We start from the raw sequence: 24756 nt of genomic DNA on the forward strand, positions 1-24756 counted from the left end.
TGTTTTTTTCCTTCTTCTTCTTTCTAGTACACTGACATATATTGATATAAATGCAGCGCCTCCTGTTTCTGTTCTGTCCTGTTACATCCGTCCCTGTTGTGAGCCCTGTTCTGTATGGGCTTTGGTAGCTGCGTCTCTTTTAATGTCCTGTCTTGTTCTGTGTATATTAGAAATATCCAGCCTACTATGGAGGATTGATGGATACATAACATATTTTTTGTTCTATAAGACGCATCGGATTATTAGACGCACCCCAAATTTGGAGGGGGGGGGGGGGAGGTAAAAAAAAAAAGGGGGTCCGTTTTATAATCTGGTGGTGTCTTACCAGGGAGAGGGGGCATCAGCGCAGCGGGGGTCACAGAAGGCAGGGGCGGTACTGGAGTACCGAAATACTGCGAGTAGTATAGAGGTGGCCCAGATACTCACTGCAGGTGCTGCTCTGTGTGGGGGGGGGGCCGGGGACGCCGCCTCTGCTCTGTGTGGGGGGGGGGCCGGGGACGCCGCCCCTGCTCTGTGTGGGGGGGGCCGGGGACACCGCCCCTGCTCTGTGCGGGAGCGGTGAGTCACCAGCCATTCTAAAGATAGCGGTGAGCGCTTTAAATAATGGCGGTTGGAGTCAACGTGTGCGCAGATGAGAGCTTGAGCTGAGGGTTCCATCTGCACATGCGCTGAACCAAGGCGCCATTATTTGAAACCCTGACCGCCGACATCTTCAGAATGACTGCCCGCAGAACAGAGCAGCCAAGCACAGAGCAGAGCGGCACCGCCCGATGCACAGAACAGCGTCGCACAGACAAGCAGCGCCGGCAGCACACCACATAGTATTACCCCTGCCTCCTTTGACCCCTCTGCACAACGCCCCGGTAAACTACATTCTGATTTTTAAGACGCACCTCTCATTTTCCTCCCAAAGTTTTGGGAGGAGAAGTGCGTCTTGTAATCCGAAAAATACGGCAATTCATAGCAATTCCTGTTGCTCTTTAAAGGGACTCATTGCTTATATCAAGTTTTTGAAAAAAAATTAAATACAATATCAAACTTCCAAATAGTTGTAAAGAAGTAAACTTCCTTCTTGCCAGTCATTATCACCCTGAGAATGAATAGACCGGATCCAGCATTCACAATAAGTGATGTCACAGCTCACCTCCTCCCCCTTACTTCCCAGTGACCTATGCCCTGATGACAGCATGCTCAGAACAAATCAATGAGTCAGAGCCTGTCTGCTGCTGCAAAGAACCGGCACTGACTCTCATCGTATGTTCATTATTTTCTTTTTTTTTTATTAGATACATTTAGCATGAAAACCTGATTTAAGCAATTTAATTTTCTGTTGCCACAATGTCTTTCGCTATAAGGCTATGTTCACATGCAAGGTTTTTGCAGGTTTTATTTGTGCAAAGACCTTTTTTACAGTATCGCTAAAAGCTGAGGTTTCAGAACTCTTGTGCCCACATTTTTAGAATTTTTTTTTTTTTTTCCTGATTGAATGTCAGTTCTGCAGCATTGTCTATTCTGTCAGCGTTTTTTCACCCATATAAAGCAATTAGTGCAAAAAATTGCAGCAAACAGGTTTTGCTGTGTTTGTGGTGATTAAAATTAACTTAATCATTTACTGTAGACAAATCACACTTTTTTTTTTTTTTTTTTTAATTTGGATTAAAAAAACAAAAACAAAATACCCAAACTGCTAAAAAACAGACTTACCTGCTTTTTGAATACAACATTTCTACTGCCAAGAGGACTGGTTTTGTTAGCATAAAAAAAGCTACAAAAACTGCGTATGACTATAGCCTTCTTCTCTGAGACGCGTGACCAGTGGGAAATAGTCTTAAAGGGAATCTGTCAGCAGGTTTTTGCTATGTAAGCTGAAGACAGCATGTTGTGTTGACACACAAATTCAAAGCTGCCTATCTTGTTACATATTTGTTTATTTGCTATGTTTGTTTGAGCAGCAGGACCCTTATCATTACAGGACTACAAACTTGCATGCATGGCAGTCCAACATGCTCCCTGCTGTTCTTGATACCTCAGTCAATGTAAAATCTCTATACAAAGCTGTGGACATCTCCCTGGGCTCAGCAACATGACTAAAGCTAAATATTCAGATTGTCAGAACTGCTGCACCCAGTAATCTAAGTGATACATCATTAGATTCAGAATCAACTTGCCTACATTTTGCTGCTCTCAGATAGGGTTGCAAAAACCTGCTGACAGATTCCCCAGGTCGGATGGGCTCAACTCGTGTTCCGAGTATAACGGAAGTCAATGGGGGAGACAAATGCTCAAGTTCCCTATTGACTTCCATTATACTTGGTACACGAGTTGAGCCCGTCCAAGCGTCCAACCTGCTGGTTATGAGTACCGAGCGTGTTGGTGCTCGCTCATCACTAGACTTAACGTCCCCTCCTGTAATGTTTGTTTTTGTTTTTTTTTTTTTTTTTTTGTTACCACAATAATTACTTTCACTGGTTGTAGAACACATACATACATACATGCATACATGCATACATGCATGCATACATACATACATACCTAGAAATGCAGCCTAAGGGGGTGACAAGGCACACTTCTCATACTGTGGCAATGGCTGTTCTTGATCAATATCGTCCGGTTTGTAACATGAAAGTCATACACGGTGGAAACAATTGGTGTTTCATGTGTAGGTTGTTAGCCAAACTCAGAGCCGGCGAAAGAATCCAGTGAAAAGTTGGCTTATACTTGAGATAAGTTGGCTACATACTAAAGATGAGCGACTTCACAGGACTAGTCATTGACCACGGAATACCGCTGGCCAGGAGCCCTGCGAGCCGTCCCTACTTGCCAGTCTCACCAGGCCAGCGGATCAGAAGAGCCGGAGATGTCGGCAGGTGGGAGACCATTCGGAGGGCTCCCGTCCCGTGGCCACAGATTACTGGCTTGGGTCCTGTGAATCAATTCATTAATGTCTACTAAACGCTGAGTCCCCCATACACTTTCAGATCATCTTTTAATCCTACCGGCCTGCCAGAAAAAGAGGGATGGGCCTGGTTAAATTTCAATATGCTTGATCTTTTGTCCATGCAGAAATTAAATCTATTCTTCGTTGAAATAAGGGTTGTGTGAATGGCTTGCTTAAAGGGGTTGTCCCATAACACCTATCCACAGAATGGGGGCCCGTACGACCACTGCTCCTTTCATTGTCCTATAGGGCTGGTGTCTGCATGTGTACACTGCCGCTCGGTCACCTAGGGGATTTTGGGCCCTCTGTTTTTCACGAGTAGTGAGGGTCTCAGTAGCCGGACACCCTCTGATCATACATCTGTCATCTGTCTTGTGGTAAAGGATTGTGGGACTGCTGTAATTGACTCTACTGGTGCCAAATGTGCAGACCACTCTGGGCCACTTGTGTTCCTTTCTGTGTGATGTGTGTGGCCAGCACCAGCAGTGCCGGGATCTGCAGAGCACGTTCTTCAGACGTGCCGAGCCTCAGTCACAAGATCGTAGTCTCCCTATTTGTGTCTTGGATACTGTTACACGGAGAAAATGAAAGTTGTCGGAGCAGGAAAAGCTCCTTTTCTTATCGAATAGACTTGTGTATCCAGTTCTTTTCACCCAGGGACATAACTTTGTGCCTCATACTTCGCATTGTTTGGCTGGTTTTAATAGATTGCAATGCACAGTCTTCTGTATTTAGCGTAAATGTCCTTCTCTTCTCAGAATTAATATACCGGTTTTATCTTTCCAGGTGCTGGAGAGTCGGGGAAAAGCACAATCGTGAAGCAGATGAGAATACTTCATGTGAATGGCTTTAATGCAGAGTAAGTACATCTACTGATGTGCATCTTCATATGCATAGACTTGGTTGGGCTTAGGGGGGGGATCGGTGGGTACCAATGGCAAGGGTCGGTTGGTGCCGGCGGGTGATCGGTTGGTGCCGGCGGGTGGTCGGTTGGTGCCGGCGGGTGGTTGGTGGGTGCCGCCGGCCGTGCAGCAGTTTGTGGAGGTGTTTGGGGTAAACTCTTCCTTCTTGGCCAAGTTCGAGGTGCCTTCTCTCTAGCTCAGGAAAGCTGCAGGTGAAGGTTTATGATCAAGACTAAGGTGACGCGCGGGAAGTGTCATTTCTCTTGGACTTTGTTTTCTGGCTCGATATGGCTGTAATCTAAGAAATTCTATCAATTCCTTCTCGTTGTATTCAGGTTCTCCAGACTGATAAGTAATTAGTATGTAACGCTGTCGGTACACGCGGGGCGTTCCCTGCTGTGAAGGTTATATCATAGTCCTAGGCAATGATTAGATATCTTATTATATAGCGTTACCCTTTGGGTGTTGTAGCATATTTGGTAGATCGTGCATATCGCCCCTAAGCTAAATGTGTCCTTGATTAGCCACATCTGAAAGCTGCAAGTAATAGGGTGTGTGTATATAGCTCTCGAATTCTTCAGGCAAGCAGACTAATAAAATAAATTATTATTGATATCAGTTCTGCCTATGGTTTGTGTTCTCCACCCCTAGGCCCTGAAAAACATCGTGCTCTGGGTACAGTGTTTTTTAATTTTTTTGTTTTTTTTTTTTGCGGTTTTGTCTGATATGAAAACGCCAGAAGAAATGCATGTACGTAATAGCACAATATAGGGTTCCCCGAAAAAGGCTTCAGGAAAACTGAAATTTGCGTATTTGTAGCGTGCTGGGGGCCTAAAGGGGTCTGTGTATGGAGCCCCTGCTGTTGTGTCAGATGCTTACAGGGGATATAATCGGCTTTCATTCTGTACACATGTATATTAAGTACACCTTATTGTTAACAGGAATGTATCATCAGAAAATAGCCTATAGTATTAATCACCCCTGCACACGCTCATTAGATGCTTCAATACAAAACATGGGGCCGGAGTCAGTCAGCTGCTGCTAATGTATATGTATGTCTTCTGAAACAGGAACTTTGGAGTCTGGGGGAAAAAAAATAAAAATAGATATAGATAGATATAATATATTTGTATTTAGCATACAGGTAAGAATATGGGGAAAATAAAAATTTCAAAAAAGGATGAAAAAAATACATGTAACACACAAACCTGATGGCTACCCTTCTACGCTTTTACCTGATGACTTCCCTTTTACCTGATGGCTACCCTTCTACGCTTTTACCTGATGGCTTCCCTTTTACCTGATGGCTTCCTTTCTACCCTTTTACCTGATTGCTTCCCTTTTACCTGATGGCTTCCCTTCTACCCTTTTACCTGACGGCTTCCCTTTTACCTGACGGCTTCCCTTTTACCTGACGGCTTCCCTTTTACCTGACGGCTTCCCTTTTACCTGACGGCTTCCCTTTTACCTGACGGCTTCCCTTTTACCTGACGGCTTCCCTTTTACCTGACGGCTTCCCTTTTACCTGACGGCTTCCCTTTTACCTGACGGCTTCCCTTTTACCTGACGGCTTCCCTTTTACCTGACGGCTTCCCTTTTACCTGACGGCTTCCCTTTTACCTGACGGCTTCCCTTCTACCCTTTTTTTTTTATTGCCTGAAACTCTCTGGAGTTTTAGGCTGGGGCCACACGGGGATTACTGCGATCCCCTTGCATGAGACTCGGCTCGTGCTGGCAGTACAGCAGAGCCGAGTGTCATGCGTGTGTCCTTGCAACTGAGGTCCGTTCGTGCGAGCAGACCTCAGCTGCGGGGGGCGGGCCGGCACTCAGGAGGGGAGGGAGGGATTTCTCTCCCTCTCTCCTGCGTAGTCAGCTATAGCCATTCTCGCATTGCACTGGCAGTACACCGGTGTACTGCGAGTGCAGTGCGATTTTTCTCTCGCCCCATTCACTTGAATGGGTGCGAGAGAAAGAGTCTCGGATTACAATCGCAGCATGCTGCGATTGTTTTCTCAGTCCGATTAGGGCTGAGAAAATAATCGCCCATGTGTGCTGTCACACAGGCTAGAATTGGTCCGAGGGGAATGCGATGTTTTATCGCACTCCACTCGCACCGATTTTCTCGCCGTGTGGCTTAGCCCTTAGACAAAATATCAAATTGGAAGATACAATTTTATTTGGATACAGAACCTCCCCCAAAATTCCAAGGACCACTGAGAAAATAATCTAGTATTAATAAAGGGGTTCCATATATGATAAAATGAACTCCGCTTGTCTTTTGTCTTCTAACAATCCATCTGTTGGTCCTCCTGGGTTTGACTTGCATGTGGCCGTCGTTGTGCATTGACCCTGTAGACTTGTGATTGCTGGAGCATCAGTCCTGGCTCCGGCATAAAGATGAGTGGTGTTTGCTATCCCCTATATTTTATTTTTTTTTCTTGTTTTCTGTATAATTCCCCCTGATGTGGATGTCCTAAATGTAGGAAAATGTCAATCACTAAAATATGGATGGAGGCCACCCGCCTGTCCCTCCAGAGCAGATGGAGGGATGTGGGCCACTGATGGGACATGGTCCGCACTTTTCATATTATGTAGCTTTACTGATCAGATGGGACTAGTATGAGGAAAAAAGTACAGACACCAAAACTATTCCGAAAATATCCATTCTTTGCTACCTGGTTTCTGATACCTCTTCTAGATATTGATCCTTTACTTCCTGCCATATTAAGGAAGTTGTCCACTATGTTTATATTGATGGTCTGTCCTTAGGAAATCGTTCCGGAGCTGCGCCGTCTCCTGCTAGCAGCCGGGTACTGCACATCTGCCTCCCACTCAAATCAATAGGAGGTGAATGTGCAGTACCCAGCCACAACCACTATCAGAAGACTGAGCAGTGCTGGCACCTAGAACAGCTGATCGGAGGGGGTTCGGGGTGTCGTGCCCTGGTCGATCAGGCATTGATGACCTATCCTAAGGATAGGCCATAAGTGTTATAGTGGACAACCCCTTTAATGTTGTTTTGTAAAGGGTGTGATTCCTATAATAGTACCTGGGAATGGATTAGTGCGTGTATGTAGTGACACTTCTCAGTGCGGTCCTTACAGTTTACTCCCTTGTATGTAGTCTGCGCTCAGTCACCCTTCATCCGTTTCGGCAGTCTTTTAGGCAGGCGGTCCATATGCGGTGTCAGCAGTCCTTTTTCCCAGGTATAGCTGCCCTCCATGTATATCCATTCTTGTTTTTAGCCAAGTGCAGTAAAATGAACTATTCAGGATAAACGGATTAGACAATCCAAGAGATACTCCCTTTCCGTGTAGCACTTTGGACATTTTATCCACTGTATGGATAATAATTGTCCCATCTTGTGGTCTCCCCATCACAAGATTGCCTCCAGGGGGAGCTCAGTGGAGCCAATGGTCCCACATGGGATGTGATGCTGTATCTGATGTCTGTGGCATTGATTTTGGCTGCACTTGGTCATCATCATAAGCTTTGATAAGGAATGGAGTTGCCAGTTGCACACTCGCCGACTCCTCCTGCTACTGACTTCAAGGCAGGGGGTAAAAGTTACTGTCCTGCAAAGAAAGCCCACACCGATCTAACATTTATGTATCATCCAGTGGGTAGAGAATTATTATTCACTGGAAAACCCCTCTAAACCAAGTCTGGGTCTGAAAGGTGATATGGTGGCATTAGGGTGAGCCAAAAGAGCCAAACTACCATGGTCCAGAATCCAGTTCTGTCCACAGGGCTGTGTTCATACAAAAGACAGACCTAATGATAACAAAACTCCCTTATGTGAATACTACAAATCAATCCAGGGTTATATTGTGTGCAATCGCAGTATTGAGGTACAAGCCAAAATGGCAAGTGCTGTGTAATTTAAAACCCTTTTAAGGTACATACAGGTTAATAAGGAGAGGTCTGCAGAGCACCTGAAAAGTCATAGTGATAATGCTCAGTGGCACAGAGTACACACTATATCAAGAAAATGCACCAGACATGTGTTTCGCATGAAGCTTCATCAGGGGGGTCAGATGTGTATATTCAGCTTAAGGTTGGGTTCAGAAGCCATATTTCATGCTATGTGTGTTTCTATCTATCCCTCTATCTATCTCTCACAATGGCCAGACTTGCAGCACATCTCTTGACCCAAACTTATAACCTGTTACAGGCCTATGAGGCTGTCTACCCACGGTCAGTCTGGGCATTGGGGACTGTGTATGGACAGGGAGTTATGGCCATCTGAACCTGGTCTTGTGTATAGCAGCCTTCATCCATGGACTTGTCCTCTCAGGACCCATACTAGGCATGGGTTTTTGTTTTTTTTTTCCTGGCGTCACCTTTTTAGGTTCTGTTTAAGGTGCCGTGTTGGTTTGTTTTGTAGGCTATGGCTCCTGGCATAGTTTATATTTGCCAATCGGCACAGATTACATGTAGTTGACATCTTCTACACTGACGCCCTGCTGCGGTCGGCAGGAACATTACTGTACTGCGGACATGTACACTGGCCGTCTGTTTTATCGACAGCATCAAACGTTCTGGCCTTATCCTTTGCATGTCCCCATATTGAGGGGTAGTCCAGTTTTCTGGCCGTCTTAGGCTACTTTCACACATCCGGTTTGAGCAGTGCGGCTCAATCCGGCTGTGAAACCTATGCAACGGATGCGGCAAAAACACAGCATCCTTTGCATAAGTTTTTACATGCGGCCCGTCCGTTTTTTTTTTCTTCCGGTTGCGGTACGCTACTGAGCATGCGCAGTAGAAGAAACCGCATGCGGCGGCCGGATGCGTTTTTTCCGCATCGCGCCGCATTCGGCGTCCATAGGCATGCATTGAAAAATGCGCCGCAGCAGGCGGATGCGGTTTTTTTTTGCCGGAGCAAAAAACGTTGCGGGCAACGTTCCATCCGGCCGCGGCATCGGCTAAATCTGCCGCATGCGGCAAAAACCGGACCGAACGCAAGCCTATGTGGCACAATACGGCACTAATGTAGGTCTATGCAAAAAAACGCAACCGGCGGCAAAAAAAAAAACCGGTTGCGGTTTTTCTGCAGAGCGCCGTATTGTGCCGCAGAGCAAAAACCGGATGTGTGAAAGTAGCCTTATAGGGGTGAGGAGCAATGTTTCCAGGACCTCCTAGGATTTTCTTAAGATCTGGGACCGTTCATGTTGCAGGGATGTCAATTTCACCTTTTAGCTGTCAAAAAGAGCTTATAAGCCAAATGTAGCTGTCCTGAGATAATGCACCGCGCACATGAACGCCAGCGCCTTCTAGTTTTGTCTCTGAAGCATAGGGTTAATGTGTTGGCAGCGATCGTGTTCTGTTCCCCCGGTGCACAGATTGATACCGTTTTGCCAGTAAATTTGCCAAGATAGAAGTTTCTGTGTGTCAGTGCCGGCTGCGTCCTCCCACTTACAGTGTGTTTCTTCCTCTGTTCCAGCGAGTCTCTAAACCTGACCGTACTAATTGCCTGCGCGTTTCTGTGCAGAGGAAATGACTGCCTTATTAGGGCCTCGGGATCACGTGACGCACCCTCGCGGCTGCCGTCCCTGCGGACGTTGATGGGACCAATGCAGGATCTCGCTAGAGTAGATGTGGCGCTGTCACCATTCTGTGCACGGACCCTGTTAATTTTTTTTTTGTTTTTTTTGTTTTCTAATTTCTTTTTGCAATTTCTTTTTTTTTTTTTTAATAGAACGGTTTATCCCAAAAGGCAAAAGTCAGAGTTTCTTCATGCAAAAAGCCATCAGATAATTGGGGCAAATCTTTGTCTGCAGATGACATCTGAGTGTCCTCAAGTTTCCATTGCAGACCCTTAGTAAACGTCTCATGCCGTAGGCAGACATGGCTTCCTTTTCCTTTACAGACACCGAAAATGGCAGTATTATCAAAACGTGAAACTGCATTGCACATTTTCCAGGCTTGGAGCAGCAGGCCCTATGATAACACTTGTTGCCTGGCAGGTCATAGAAATTTCGTGTGGCTTTGTGTATGTTACCTGCCAATATGTGCAGATGTCGGGGTCCATCGGTATTTCGGAGCTAGGGTGTAACCTGACCCTTCTGCTCCCACAAGGGTCCCCACTTCCATTGTGCAGTTATGGTACTGGATGTTCTCCTCATGGCCCCCATAGAACTGGCCTGTCCTGTGAGGTTTCCGTAAGTGAGGGTGGCATGTCAGCCGTCTAGGTCAGGATGGATATGTTTGTGCCGAAACACAACCACTCACGGAAATAAGTCCAGCAATGCTTTGCTCCTCCTAAGGGTACTTTCACACTTGCGTTAATTACCTTCTGGCGCAATCTGCCCTTTTGGAAACAGCGGAATCCGTTAACTGATTCCAGTGTTTCCCATAGACTTCTATGGATGACGGATTATGCCGAAAGTACCTGCATTGCCTCCGCTGGCCGACGCTGCGTTGCTTCCACCGGGCGGAAGGAACGCAGCATGTAACGTTTTTTGAGTGGCGGAATCCTCTATTTTTCACTGCGCATGCTCATCTTCTTTTATTTATTTCTTTATTTTTTTTAAATCACAGAAACTTTTTATTTTGTTTCTCGGTGGCCGAACGTTCAGCTGAGCGCCCGGCAGCCGGCTTATGTGAGAGATCAGCTGAGCGCCCGGCGGCCGGCTTTTGAGAGCGATCAGCTGAGCGCCCAGCTTCTGTGAGCGATCAGCTGAGCGCCCGGCAGCCGGCTTATGTGAGAGATCAGCTGAGCGCCCGGCAGCCGGCTTTTGAGAGCGATGAGCTGAGCGCCCAGCTTCTGTGAGTGATCAGCTGAGCGCCCGGCGGCCGGCTTCTGTGAGCGATCAGCTGAGCGGCCGGCCGACGGGCGATCAGCTGATCGTTCACAATAGTCTGCTGCTGGTAAAACTGTAAAGAAGGGAAAAAAAAAAGCTTTCCGTTGTTTTGCACGATCCGTTGCATCCGTTGTGCCATTATATGCAACACATCCGTTGCATCGGTCACACAACGCAATGCAACGGATACCGTTCAACGCAAGTGTGAAACTAGCCTGAAACACGGGGAAGTTAGATCCATCTCAGAGGAGAGGCAAGAGTGCCAGACACATCCGACAGGGCACCGCGGTCAACTGAGCTTTCTGCCCGTAAATTGCCATTATCATGGGGGGGCTTCATATTTGCCCCACCCTATGATCAAAATATGTCTAGTATATAATATTCTGGAGCGCCCTATTGTGTGTATAGTGTCCGACTCCTCTCTGCAATGCTACAGGCTGATAATTGCTGAGACAGTCATTGTGTAGTTTCCACTGAAAGTAATGCTGTTGGATCCAGACTTTGGGTTCCTGATGGTTTCTGATCAAGCTGTAATTTTTTTTTTTTTAATTTGTTTATTTTGGCTGAAGCTTGCTTAGGCTGTATCCCACTGGGAGCCCTCCATATATAAAGCCGATTTTTGTCTATTTTGGGACGGGTCTGGCATGGCGCTTTTAAAACGTCATAATAAACTAAGCAAAATAAACTGGGATTTGATGGTCTTAGTATAGTAGCATCTAACATTTTCTGTCCATCCATGCAGCAAAGGTAATAATCTGCTCATCTTGCATTGAAAGAGGACCTGGTAATGTGTTTATGTATGGAACTATTGGTATGACTAGAGCCATTTGTCCCCTCATAAAAATGCCTTTGTTTCCCGTCCCGCTGTCCCGTCCCGCTGTCCCGTCCCGCTGTCCCGTCCCGCTGTCCCGTCCCGCTGTCCCGTCCCGCTGTCCCTTCCCAGTGCATGGGGGCGTGTCAATGCTCCTGGGAAAACAAAGGGCAGTGGCACGCCCCCAGCGTGCTGCCGGTCTGATTTGCATACATTTCCCAGATTTCTTGTCACAATAGATCTCTACACATAAGGTACTGGTTGTTAGTAAGATTGCGCCTATACGGCCATATTACTACCTTTATGTGTAACATGTGCTGACAGGTTCTCTGTATATCAGATGTTGGACGAGCTTGTAATGTCTTTATAATTTGCTTTCTTTCAGGGAGAAAAAAGTAAAAATTCAAGACATAAAAAATAACATAAAAGAGGCCATTGAGGTACGTCTCCCCGAGATCACGTGGGTATTGTATCCTCCAGTCTTTCCTGATTCAGTGAGATGACAGCCTTGTGTTTTATTTGCAGACCATAGTAACAGCGATGTGCAATCTGTCGCCTCCAGTGGAGCTAGCGAACCCAGACAACCAGTTCCGAATCGATTATATCACAAACTTACCGAGTCACAAGGATTTTGACTTTCCGTCAGTAAGTATCTGATTCTGACCAGATGGCTTTGTCTGTAACTACATGTCACACAGAAGGGAAAAAAAAATCCCTTTTCCTACCAAAAGGGGTCCTACATATGTACAATGGATGGATTGGACAGGTTTATGGGTTTATTATTGTTGGGGGGGGAGTGGACTATGACCAGAATCATTCAGTCTCCTCTGGCAGCTTATTTCTTGGAAGAAAAGTTAGAAAACTGCATCTTTCCCCAATGGAGGGTCTGTCAGGCTTCGGACATTCAGTCAATCCTCCACAGATGTATGTCCAGCTTTCGTTTTAACTTCTGTATCAGGAGGTGAAGGCACTGATGACATTGGGTTGGCAGATACTTGTGCATGCGCAGTAGGTAAATGCATCTGTAATATTAAAGGGTTTTGCCCAACATTGGAAGTTTTTCTTTACACAAGATAATGACTTTTTGATCACTTGGGATCTGACCGCCAGGATCTCCACCAATCGGAATTCTAAGCACAGCACTCTTCTCCTGCAGCCACCTTAAATGTGAATGGAGATCAGATCCTGCTTCGAAAAACTCAAAGTAGAATAGGACAAGTGTATGATGTCTGACAGGTTATAAGAGACCTGGTATGTATTTGTCAGCAGCACCTCTCCTCTCCCAAATCTGCCATCCGTTGGACATATGCTAAAGGTTCATATATTCCTACTGTGACTCACCTTCACAAAAGAAACCATGTTGAGGAGCTTAAGACTTGCTGTGTGGTATTGAGTTCTAGAAGCTGGCCAGGTCATGAAATTTTACATCCATTTTACTCCACAAGGAAATCTCCAGATCCTATATGGTTTCTACAAGTCCCAGTGACCAAGAAGGCATGGCAGTTTCTCTTCCTGTCCTGACTTGCTACCTTAATTAATGTCATTGCAGTCTTGTTTCGGGACCTGGGGCGCACTTAGTTTTAAAAATTAATTGGTTGTCATCTTCTAGATCCTCGGTGCATCAAGACTCTAAATTCTCAAACTGTATTTCTGCTTTTTATAAATCTTTTTTTGTAGTACACCATGCAGGTCTAGTCTGTGACACTTCTCATAAATCAGGACTACACAACATGTGGCCCGCCATATGATCACTTGGGGTCCTTTTTCCCATTATTTTCCCTTCCTGCAGTCAAATGTATTCACATCTGAAAGACGTGAATACATGTGAACACTTCAGCATCGGTAGAGGAGCGTTTAACAACTCCCTGCCCCAACGTGATGAGGTAATCCTACTGCTGACCTCATCATACTGCTGCTATCACTGCTGAGGCGGTGAAGACGTGGTGGACATGGCAAGGAGCGGTAGAAGCCAAAGATTTAAAAGACAGGTTATTAGTGAAGAGGGGCGAGTGGTGGGGTGTTACTGTGTGAGCACACTATGCTATGGGGCAATGGGGGTAAAATAATTGTACGACAAGGAGCAGTGTGGGGGAATATTGTGGAGAGGGGCAGTGTGTGTGGGGGATATTGTGGAGAAGGGCAGTGTGTGTGGAGGGGGGAGGATATTGTAAAGAGGGCACTGTGTGTGTGTGTGTGTGTGTGTGTGTGTGTGTGGGGGGGGGGGGGGGGGGGGGGGGGGGGGATATTGTGGTGAGGGGCTGTGTGTGGAGGAAGGGGATATTGTGGAGAGGGGCTGTGTGTGGAGGAAGGGGATATTGTGGAGAGGGGCTGTGTGTGGAGGAAGGGGATATTGTGGAGAGGGGCAGTGTGTGGAGGAAGGGGATATTGTGGAGAGGGGCAGTGTGTGGAGGAAGGGGATATTGTGGAGAGGGGCAGTGTGTGGAGGAAGGGGATATTGTGGAGAGGGGCAGTGTGTGGAGGAAGGGGATATTGTGGAGAGGGGCAGTGTGTGGAGGAAGGGGATATTGTGGAGAGGGGCAGTGTGTGGAGGAAGGGGATATTGTGGAGAGGGGCAGTGTGTGGAGGAAGGGGATATTGTGGAGAGGGGCAGTGTGTGGAGGAAGGGGATATTGTGGAGAGGGGCAGTGTGTGGAGGAAGGGGATATTGTGGAGAGGGGCAGTGTGTGGAGGGGTAGGATATTGTGGAGAGGGGCAGTGTGTGGAGGGGTAGGATATTGTGGAGAGGGGCAGTGTGTGGAGGGGTAGGATATTGTGGAGAGGGGCAGTGTGTGGAGGGGTAGGATATTGTGGAGAGGGGCAGTGTGTGGAGGGGGAGGATATTGTGGAGAGGGGCAGTGTGTGGAGGGGGAGGATATTGTGGAGAGGGGCAGTGTGTGGAGGGGGAGGATATTGTGGAGAGGGGCAGTGTGTGGAGGGGGAGGATATTGTGGAGAGGGGCAGTGTGTGGAGGGGTAGGATATTGTGGAGAGGGGCAGTGTGTGGAGGGGTAGGATATTGTGGAGAGGGGCAGTGTGTGGAGGGGTAGGATATTGTGGAGAGGGGCAGTGTGTGGAGGGGTAGGATATTGTGGAGAGGGGCAGTGTGTGGAGGGGGAGGATATTGTGGAGAGGGGCAGTGTGTGGAGGGGGAGGATATTGTGGAGAGGGGCAGTGTGTGGAGGGGGAGGATATTGTGGAGAGGGGCAGTGTGTGGAGGGGGAGGATATTGTGGAGAGGGGCAGTGTGTGGAGGGGGAGGATATTGTGGAGAGGGGCAGTGTGTGGAGGGGGAGGATATTGTGGAGAGGGGCAGTGTGTGGAGGGGGAGGATATTGTGGAGAGGGGCAGTGTGTGGAGGGGGAGGATATTGTGGAGAGGGGCAGTGTGTGGAGGGGGAGGATATTGTGGAGAGGGGCAGTGTGTGGAGAGGGGGAGGATATTGTGGAGAGGGGCAGTGTGTGGAGAGGGGGAGGATATTGTGGAGAGGGGCAGTGTGTGGAGAGGGGGAGGATATTGTGGAGAGGGGGAGGATATTGTGGAGAGGGGGAGGATATTGTGGAGAGGGGCAGTGTGGGGGTGATTATGGTTGGCAGTGTGCGAGGAGATATTATGGAGAGTGGCACTGTGGAAGTGGTGGGGATTTTATCCATGGGGCATTATAATGCTACTTTTATTTTTAAGACTACCGTGTCAGAATGTGCTGCAGATGATTGGAGAAGATTGAAGTCTGCAAAGAAGAGCTGTGGATGTGAAAAGTCGTCATGTCAGGGCTACATGAAAACAAAAGGGAATGGAACACCTTCAGTAAGAGAAGATGTCACCTATGAGGTACGTGGATGTAAATATTTTTGTGATACTGCCTGCGTCTAATCAGTACTGTGGTTCCTATATGATGTGATGACTGGTAACAACAAAAAATTCCCAGCATTTACATATCATTAAGGATGTATTGGGAGTAGCAGTTCCATGCAAATCAACTGTATATGGGGCTGACCTGACATTGCTGTTGATCAATGTACTAAGCTTGGTCATATGTGTATGTATGTGTGTGTATGTATGTGTGTGTATGTATATGTGTGTATGTATATGTGTGTATGTGTAGATGTGTATATATGTATATTTATGTGTACTGATGGTGGTTCTGATACACACAATATGCATGTAGCGGTCCATAATTGGTCAGATGACGTGCGATGTGAGAACTCAAACTCGACTTTGAGATTGAGAATGATTTGGTGAATTTTTTGCTGAAGAACTCAGTGAAAGTTTGTGTGTTCACACAGTGTTTGGAGTTTGAGGCCATGTGCATACATTGAGACATTTAGAGGTGTTTTTTTTTTTACCTCGGTATTTGTAAGCCAAAATCAGTAGTGGTTAATAAAATGCAGAAGTGGGGCACGTGTTTCTTTTATACTTTAACTCTGTTACATTCCTGGTTTTGGCTTACAAATACTAAGGTAAAAAACTCTGCAAACACTCGGTGTGCGCATGTGGCCTTCAGTGAGCAGAAACTTTCCAAATTCTTCTCAATTGCAGAACTTTTCAAAACTTGATTGTGGTAATATCATGTACTGACAGTGCTTCTGGTGATGTATTCCTGTACTGACAGTGCTTCTGGTTATGTATTCATTAAAGTACTCCCTTTTTAATTTTTTTAGATCGGTATATTATGTTGCTCAATCCTACCATAAATGGACTGTTCACGTTCTTTGAGTACCTTGATGTGCATACAAAAGCCTTGTCATTAGGAAAGTCCAGGATTGTGTAATTCTGAGGCTGAGGTGTGATGTTGGTGATACTTCATCCTGCTAACAATATGTTCTATTGGAAAGGCAGGGATAGGTGCTGCTGCTTTGGAGTGCACCTGCATATACTACAACTAACCCAGGGTGGATATGTCAGTGGTGCAATCTGTGGAATTGTGCACTTTGAGGGGCTTTTAGACTGGAAAGGGTCCATGTTTTGTTGTTGCACAGGGGCCCTCTTTGGTCTTCGTCCAAAAGTGAACTTGCCTAAAACCAGCTTGTCCTTGGGCTACAAGTAGGACACCGCTTATGTTTCAGACTTTGCTATAATGTCTTAGTTTCTTCTGCTTATAATGGTCATTCATGTTCCCTTTGTAGGTCATTGACTGTTATCTCCTGTCATGGTCCTCTGCACTGTGTAGAGACCTATGATCTCACATATCAGAGTGAATCTTTGTAATCTTTGAGGCTGCACCTTGTCACTTTGCTGGCTTTTAAGGGAGCCTGTGAGGTCTCCTATACTTTCCAGCCCAGCAGCATTGATCCCTGTATGCCCAAATTCCCTCCCTAACCAGCCCTGTATAACACGAAGCACTAATATGAATGTTACAAAAACTTTCACGTCCCTTTCCTAATTAGACCTGGGGCTAGTCGAAGGGGCTTTGTTTCCCCTGACTAGTCGGCCCTCTTTCCAGGTTATCATGCCCATGTGGGCATAACCTTATTTCCACAAGCTGGTGTCACTGCCAGCCCCTGGAAATCTTGCACATGCGCGCGGCTCATTTTAGCGCCTTGAGAAGCGGGGTGGAGTGCGCTGCGCAGAAGGTGTGTTTTGTGTTGTTCTTCTCAAATTCTGGTCATGCGCAATACACCTAATGAAGCCGTGAACCGTCCACCCGGATTCAAAGATGCACGAGATATCCAGGATCTGGTGGGGACACCGGCTCATTGAAATCAGGTGATCACACCTGCGGGGATGTGATAACACAAAGAGGGCCGGCTAGTCTGGGGGACTAACACCCCATTGACTAGCCACAGGTCTAATTAGCATAGGGAATGTGAGGTTTCTAAGTCATTTTTTTAAACATTAATATTAGTGATTAGCGTTATACAGGGCTGGTTAGGGAGGGAGTTTGGGCATACAGGGATGAATACTGCGGGGTTGGAGGGCATAGGGGACCTTTGTAGGTTCCTTTTAATGTCTGCACAGGCCGTGTCCACAATCATGCGGCCTGCACAATCTCCGCTGCTTCCTCATAGCTGTGCTGACTGCTGTTCTATATAGAAAGTTAATATTAAAACCTAGTTATGGAACTTGCATGTATAGGGTTTACGGCACAGGCAGTACTTGTCTTACTTTCTGGTTGAGTGACTTATGTGCCCCGACTTCATATACTCAGGTGGCCAAAATGGTTTATTTATAGCCGGGTGTGTGGACGGGTATAACGTTGGCACCAAGCATATGGATCTATGAAGGTTTAGGTAAACTGCCGTAGAAATTGCTCTATCTACCCTACAGCTGCAGACTTCAGCATTGTAATGCATTGCAACCCAACCATGGGCAGAGGACGGCATACCACATCAATTGTGTTCTCCTTACAGCTTGTGTCCCACCACAAATGATCATGACGGATAACTTTATTTTCTTTTCTGGAGCTTCCAAAGGCTTGTTTAGCTAAATTCCGTTTTCTATGGTGGATCTCTTCACTAAGCAAACTCCATTGACTTAAATGGATCTTCTGGTCAGAAGCATTTATTATCTGTAATAAATGGATGGGCATCCCCCGCCAGTCAAAGTGAATGGTATGCATTCTGCTACTCCACAATCTGGGAATCATTGGGGATCCCAGTGGTTGGACCCCCATGAATTTGGCATTTCCCACACCCAGTACATGAGTAGTAAATGCTTTTTACTAGAAGATATCCCTATAATATATCAGTGATTTGCAAACTGCACAGGAAAAGCTCCCCGTACAGATTAGCTATCAGTCGGCTGACTTTGGAGGCACCCCATAATCGTCACGTGGTCGGCCGTTTCCACCAACCTCCCATCATCTGGAGAGAAGGATCTGGCCATTTGGAATTTTAGAGAAGCTTTTTCCTCTCTTGAAAACACAAGATTGCTCGGCTGGGAGAGCGATCTGCTGTCCGATCTGTCGTTCAGTAGATCGCGATCTCCTGTGTGGCCAGACTTATGGTTGTATCCGCAGCGAGGATCTGCATCAGCAGCCCCAGATCTAGAATGGGCCGTCACTCATTGAAACCCACGGTCTTCCTCCATCAAGAATCCTCCTAGTAGGTACTAGCGGAGGGTGCCCACATTGCACTTGGCGTGCCATAGCTGCATGTGAAGAAATACCTTGCAGCACCTTTCATTAGGTGTTTAACCCTTTCCTGTGCTGCCATAGGTGTAATTATGCTTCCTAATTGCTCTGTATTCCAGCCCCTAAACAATTACCTTCGGTTAATGAGCGTGCCATAAAACTCCCTCAACGCTGCCACATGAACCTTCTGCTAATATGCCCTGAACAGTCCGGATCGACAGTCACACTGGAAAATGCGGGCCGTGCACGACCGCAATTCCGGCCCAAACGGAGGGTCTCCTGACCGGAGCGATCTGACTCCTAGTTGATTTAGGCAATAGACTCAGACGGACCGGTCATTGCGATATACGACGGAGCAGCAGCACTTTTAAATTGACCGTTAAACAATTACTTGACTTTGCAGGGGAACGGCAGGTTTGCAGGTTTATCCCTTGCAAAATAACGTAATCATTTAAGCAGCCATTCAGTGTGGTTTTATATGATTTAGTCATATTTTGCAGTTTTCAACAAAAGGAGAAAAAAAATTCTTGTAGTGGCCGAAAATTGGAGATCAAAAGGGCACTATTGACCTCCATAGGGTTCATGTATGTTTTTTTTTTTTTCCTCAGGATCTTTCTTGGTCACAACTATAAGCCTGACAAACTGCTCCTTGTCTTCCCATCTACCGGCTTAGTGATATTTTTATTTAAGGTATTCATATAAAGATTTCTTTAACAACGTTGCTTTGATCCACACACCGCTTCCCTCCTGACCACAGTTTGTGTCTGCTATTGCCACTGACCAGCACGGCCGTGAATGGGGCTGAGCGGGGCAAACTCACAAGGTGTGGGATTGCTTTTGAAATGATCCAGTACAACCTCTTAGGCCACGTGCACACATTGCGTTTTTGGGGAGGTTTTTTACATTCATATTTGTAAGAAAAAACCAGGAGTGGGACAATCTGAGGAAAAGTATAATAGCAACACGTCACCACTTCTGTATTTTATACCCACTCCTGGTCTTGACCTACAAAAATTACCACTCAACATGTGCACGTGGCCTAATGCGGGCGTCACATGAGACGATCTATCGTGCGATGCATCGTCGGGGTCACGGTTTTTGTGACGCACATCCGGCATGGTTTGCGACGTCGCTTCGTGTGACACCTACAAGCGAAGCTGAACGTTTGCAAATCGTGAGTCGTGTACTCGTCGTTTTATTATTAAAAAATCGTTTTTCTTTGCGCCGGTTGTTCATCGTACCCGGGGCAGCACACATCGCTCCGTGTGACACCCCGGGAACGAGTAACACAGCTTACCTGCGTCCCACGGCACCCGCCAGCTATGCGGAAGGAAGGAGGTGGGTGGGATGTTTGTCCTGCTCATCTCCGCCCCTCCGCTTCTATTGGCCGGCCGCTGTGACGCCGAACGTCCCTCCCCCTTCAGGAAGTGAATGTTTGCCGCCCACAGCGAGGTCGCTCAGCAGGTAAGTACGTGTGACAGGGGTTTAAGGACTTTGTGCGACAAGTGAATATAAACGAAGTGGGCGAGTACGATCGCTCGTGGGATCGCACAATAGATCGTACCGCGTGACGCCCGCATAAGTCTCATTATCGTCATAAAGGTTAGGACGGACTAGTTTGAACCAATAACGAAGGTGAGTCAACGGCAAAGCCATCCCGAAAGATCGGAGCTTTATTCAAAAATCCATGTAAAAGACAAGTCCATGAAACCTTGTGTTTCTACTGCCCACAGTGCCATTAGTGATGTGGGCGCTAGAAATGTGATGGAGGTGCAAAACCAATATTCTACTGGTGTGGTGACCACAACATGTTGTTGTTCCTATATATAGGACTGGTTTGCTTCCATTTAGGTGTTGTTTTTTTTTTGGCTCTGGTTGCACCTTTTTGGTAGGGCCCCAATGTAAAGTGAACACTTGTGTAAACTGGGAATGCTGCCAACTATGGTGTAAACTGCGGAGGATTGAGGTTTAATGCGAAACCCTCTTGATAAATGCAAAAAGTAAATGAGCCTCGATTGACTTGACTTCCTATATTGTCGTCAGCCTTGTGCACATGTTTTCCAGTCTGCAGCATGTAACTCTGCCAGCCAAGGGGATGAAGCTTCCAAATTTTTTTCCACGTGCTGAGCAAAATTGAAATCTGCAGGATGTTGGGTTATGTAACGCAAGAGGTAAATCTGCAGCAACATTCCCATGTTAGGCTATGCTCACATTTCCGTTGTTTCTGATCAGTCACAATCCGCCACTCTGATAAACAGCGCAATCCGTTTGGCGGATTCCGTTGTTTCCCATAGACTTGTATGAGCGGCGGATTGCGACTGATGCCCTTGCGTTGCATCCGCCGCCTGACTGATCAGTCGTGGAACGACTGACCGTCGGGCGGCAGGAAGGCAACATGTAACTTTTTTTGAGCAGCGGAATCCTTACATTTTCACTGCGCATGCTCAGATCTTGTGTTTAATCATTCAAATGAATGTCTCTCTCAGCGGCTGAACGATCGTCTGATCTCCCGGCGGTCGGCTTTTGAGAGTGATCGTCTGATCTCCCGGCCGCTGGCTTTTGAGAGCAATCAGCTGATCGTTCACAGAATCCGGCCGCTGGCAGATCAGCTGATCGCTCTCAAAAGCCAGCGGCCGGGAGATCAGCTGAACGCTCACAGAAGCCGGCCGCTAGGAGATCAGCTGATCGTTCACAATAGCCGGCAGCTATTGTTACGTCTCGTTTTACAACGGAATCCGCTTTCTCATGACAATGAATTCCAATTCTTGTCATCCGTTGTACAACGCATCAGTCACAAGCGTCAAGCAACCCATGTGACTGATGCAAAACAACGGAAATGTGAACCTAGCCTAACTCGTACGGATTTGCTGCAGGTTTTTTCTGATTAACCCCTTCCCACAGTCAAACACCAAATGTGGTAAAGAGCACAACCAAGATAATGAAAATTAGATAAACTTTATTAACACCCAAATACATAAAATCATATAAAAAGTATGTATGTATGTACCGTGTATATATGTGTATATATATATATGTGCGCGTGTGCGCGTGTGTGTGTGTGTGTGTGTGTGTGTATATGTATATGTATGAGAGATATAGATATCTATATCTCTTACACACACATGATATAACAGAAATCCCTAAGGTCCTGCGCAGGTAACGATCATAGTGACCACAATTGCAAAATGCCCAAACATAACTATTTGTCAGCCCAAATAAATAGAAAGAGATAGTGTCGGGATACCCAACAATAAAGATATGCAATAAAATGGTGTAATGTCAGATGTGCGAGGATCTGAATGCGCTGAGAAGCGACACCACGATTTCAAGAGCCTGTCGGACATGGATTGCCCAACCTGTATGACAAAGATGATTAAAAAGGGGCTGCACAATGTCCGATTTAAGAGATGTCGGGGATGTCTGTGGACGAGAAAAATCCTCGAGGATGGACCCCCACACGTATCGCAGGTGAATGGCTGCATCAGGAGTCTTCCCCTGATGAAGCCATTCAGCAGCAGTACGCATACGGTCTTACGGTCATACGGCCATGGTGCAGTCTCCCAGGTTGCCTTCTTCCTAAGCTTGCAGTGACCAGGCCGGTTGGTCACTTGCTCCCCTGGCTGGTTTCTCTGGCCTGTTAGCGCTATGACTGAGCTTACATCAGTCAGCTCCACTTTTTTGCTACACAGGTCAGGTACTCATGGTTTGGTTTTTGTTTGTTTTTTGCTTTTTTACCCTGTGTTGGTGGTTAGAAACAAGAATCTTTTTAAATTGGGTTTGTCACCATTTGTGTGTGTGTGTAGATAGATGATATTTTTTTTTTTTTATTTACTTCCCAACGAGGTCCTTAACAGCCCAGTTATTTTCTTCTTGTAAAAGTGCCTTAAAAAAGGCCTGAATGGCTTAAGTTGTCAGCAAAAATGTTTATGGCCACTTTGCTTTACTCTAGTAATGACCAGTGCTCCCAGCCCCTAGGAGAGGGAAGTGGCTGACGTGGGCGGTCTCGGGCTGGTCTTTGTGATGTGGCCACAGAAATGGATAAGTTGGATACATTGGGCTCTGTGACTGTCACTGTCACATGATGGTGGCATCACATTTACTGGAAGAGCTCGATATTATCTGATCGGCTAACAGTTAGATATTTATTTGCTGCTTGTTGTATGGAAGAGTTCTCGGAAATCGCACAATGGGGAAGTCTGCTGAGCGAAAGGTGGACACTGTATGACAGCTGTAGATGCCGGAGCCTAGGTGTATGGCTGCTCTCTGGTAGATTTCCCTATAGCTGTCTATGCAATACGTCACAGATGTACACATTGGGATAAAAGAGCCCTATGATCTATACACCACACACGGTTATGAAAGTTTCCACAGTAAAAGCCTTAAAATTGCCTTTATTACATAAACGTCCAACAAAGCTACCATCATCAAATGTGTATGTTGTGCCATGATGGCAGGAGTTGAGGCTTGACAGTAGGATTGGGCATGCTGGATTTCAGAATACTTTATCCTTTGTTCTCAGAGGAGATTTCTTATAGCAACTTATTCCTCTTAAGTTAATGGCCTCATACTGTGGATGACTATGCCAGATACTCGAACCATAAATGTCAGATGTGTGAAACTAGCCATACGCATTAGATAGTGGTCAGGCGATTGGTCTCTTCCGAATCTCCCCCTCCCCCCATAAAGCCAATCATTCCTGTGTTCTTGGAGAGTCTCTGCTGGAATCTTGCCAAACAGGAGAATTAAGGCATTCCAACCAAATGATCCTCATGATTCCCAAACATATCTGTTGGTGGACTGTCGAGAGGCCCCGTACACGTAAGATAATTGGCCCAACCTAAAGGTGGTGTCACACATAGCGACGACGACAACGATGTCGCTGCTAAGTCACCATTTTCTGTGACGTAGCAGCGACGTCGCTGTTGCTGTGTGGGACATCCAACAACGAGCTGTGCGTGACAGCGAGAGAGCGACGAACTGAAGCAAGTAGGGAGCCGGCGTCTGGCAGCCTGTGGTAAGCTGTACCCACGGTAAACATCGGGTAACCAAGAAGCCCTTTCCTTGGTTACCCGATATTTACCTTAGTTACTAGCGTTCACCGCTCTCACGCTGCCAGTGCCGGCTCCCTGCACATGTAGCTGGAGTACACATCAGGTAATTAACCCGATTTGTACTGTGGCTAGGAGTGCAGGGAGCCGGCACTGGCAGCGTGAGAGCGGTGGACGCTATTAACTAAGGTAAATATCGGGTAACCAAGAGAAGTGCTTTCCTTGGTTACCCGATATTTACCTTAGTTACGCTTCCACGTCGCTGGGGCCTGGTCGCTGGTGAGATCTGCCTGTTTGACAGCTCACCAGCGACCCTGTAACGACGCAGCAGCGATCCTGATAAGGTCAGATGGCTGGTCGTGATCGCTGCTGCGTCGCTATGTGTGACACCACCTTAAGGAAATCCAACATTCGGTTAACTTTTTTTTTCTTATCTAATATATACATTCCAAGAGACTTCTTCAGAAGCAGGAAACAAAAGCACAACAATGTGCATTGTTCTTCAAAAGGTAAATACAAAGGAGCTGCTCAGGTACACGTATCGTTACATAGCTTATTAGCAAGTCAATTAAAACCCATGTATTGAAGCATAGAAACAATGCAAGTTAATCTTCTGTCCTCAAAGTGCAAGCTCAAGATTTATATTGCTCATATCTAATACCAAAACCATGAAACCTTTTTTGATGCCCCCTGTAAGATTCCCCCCTACGTATCTAAAGTCTATATAACCTGTAACTGGCAGTATAACTGATACCTCAATTGTGAAAGGCCGTCTGTGCCGATCCGCTCCATATGTCCCATACCTTACAGACGACATCCTCTATTATACACGGTTTTCTCATGTGATTATTGTGTTTACGGAATCAACCCAGGCCCTTAACATTGGGGGAGAATTACCCATTCATGTTGTAGCTATCAATTTCCTGGCAAGAAATAGCTTCTCCAAGAAAGGTTTTGGTATGATGACTTCATATTTCCTCCTAAAGTAGCCCAAATAAACATATTTTAGGATCTAGTGAAATGGGAATGGATATCAGGGAGGATGGGAAGGTGACTATACTATATATATATATATATATATATATATATATATATATATATATATATATATATATATATATATATATATATATATATATATATATATATATATAATATATATATATAATCAGAAGGAGAGACTAATC

The 24756-nt window shown here is 46.2% G+C and overlaps 1 protein-coding gene across 1 annotated transcript in view; it reads left to right on the forward strand.

The window, feature by feature from the left end:
* The window catches only part of GNAS (GNAS complex locus), a 73935-nt gene that overhangs the window by 17761 nt on the left and 31418 nt on the right, over window positions 1-24756 (forward strand). Inside the window, exons 2-4 of the mRNA XM_075350366.1 lie at window positions 3725-3797; window positions 11840-11894; window positions 11980-12099. Coding sequence (XP_075206481.1) covers window positions 3725-3797; window positions 11840-11894; window positions 11980-12099 — 248 coding nt within the window. The remainder of the gene's footprint in view (window positions 1-3724; window positions 3798-11839; window positions 11895-11979; window positions 12100-24756) is intronic.

The sequence above is a fragment of the Anomaloglossus baeobatrachus genome, chromosome 5 (genome assembly GCF_048569485.1).
Source record: "Anomaloglossus baeobatrachus isolate aAnoBae1 chromosome 5, aAnoBae1.hap1, whole genome shotgun sequence".
NCBI lineage: Eukaryota > Metazoa > Chordata > Amphibia > Anura > Aromobatidae > Anomaloglossus > Anomaloglossus baeobatrachus.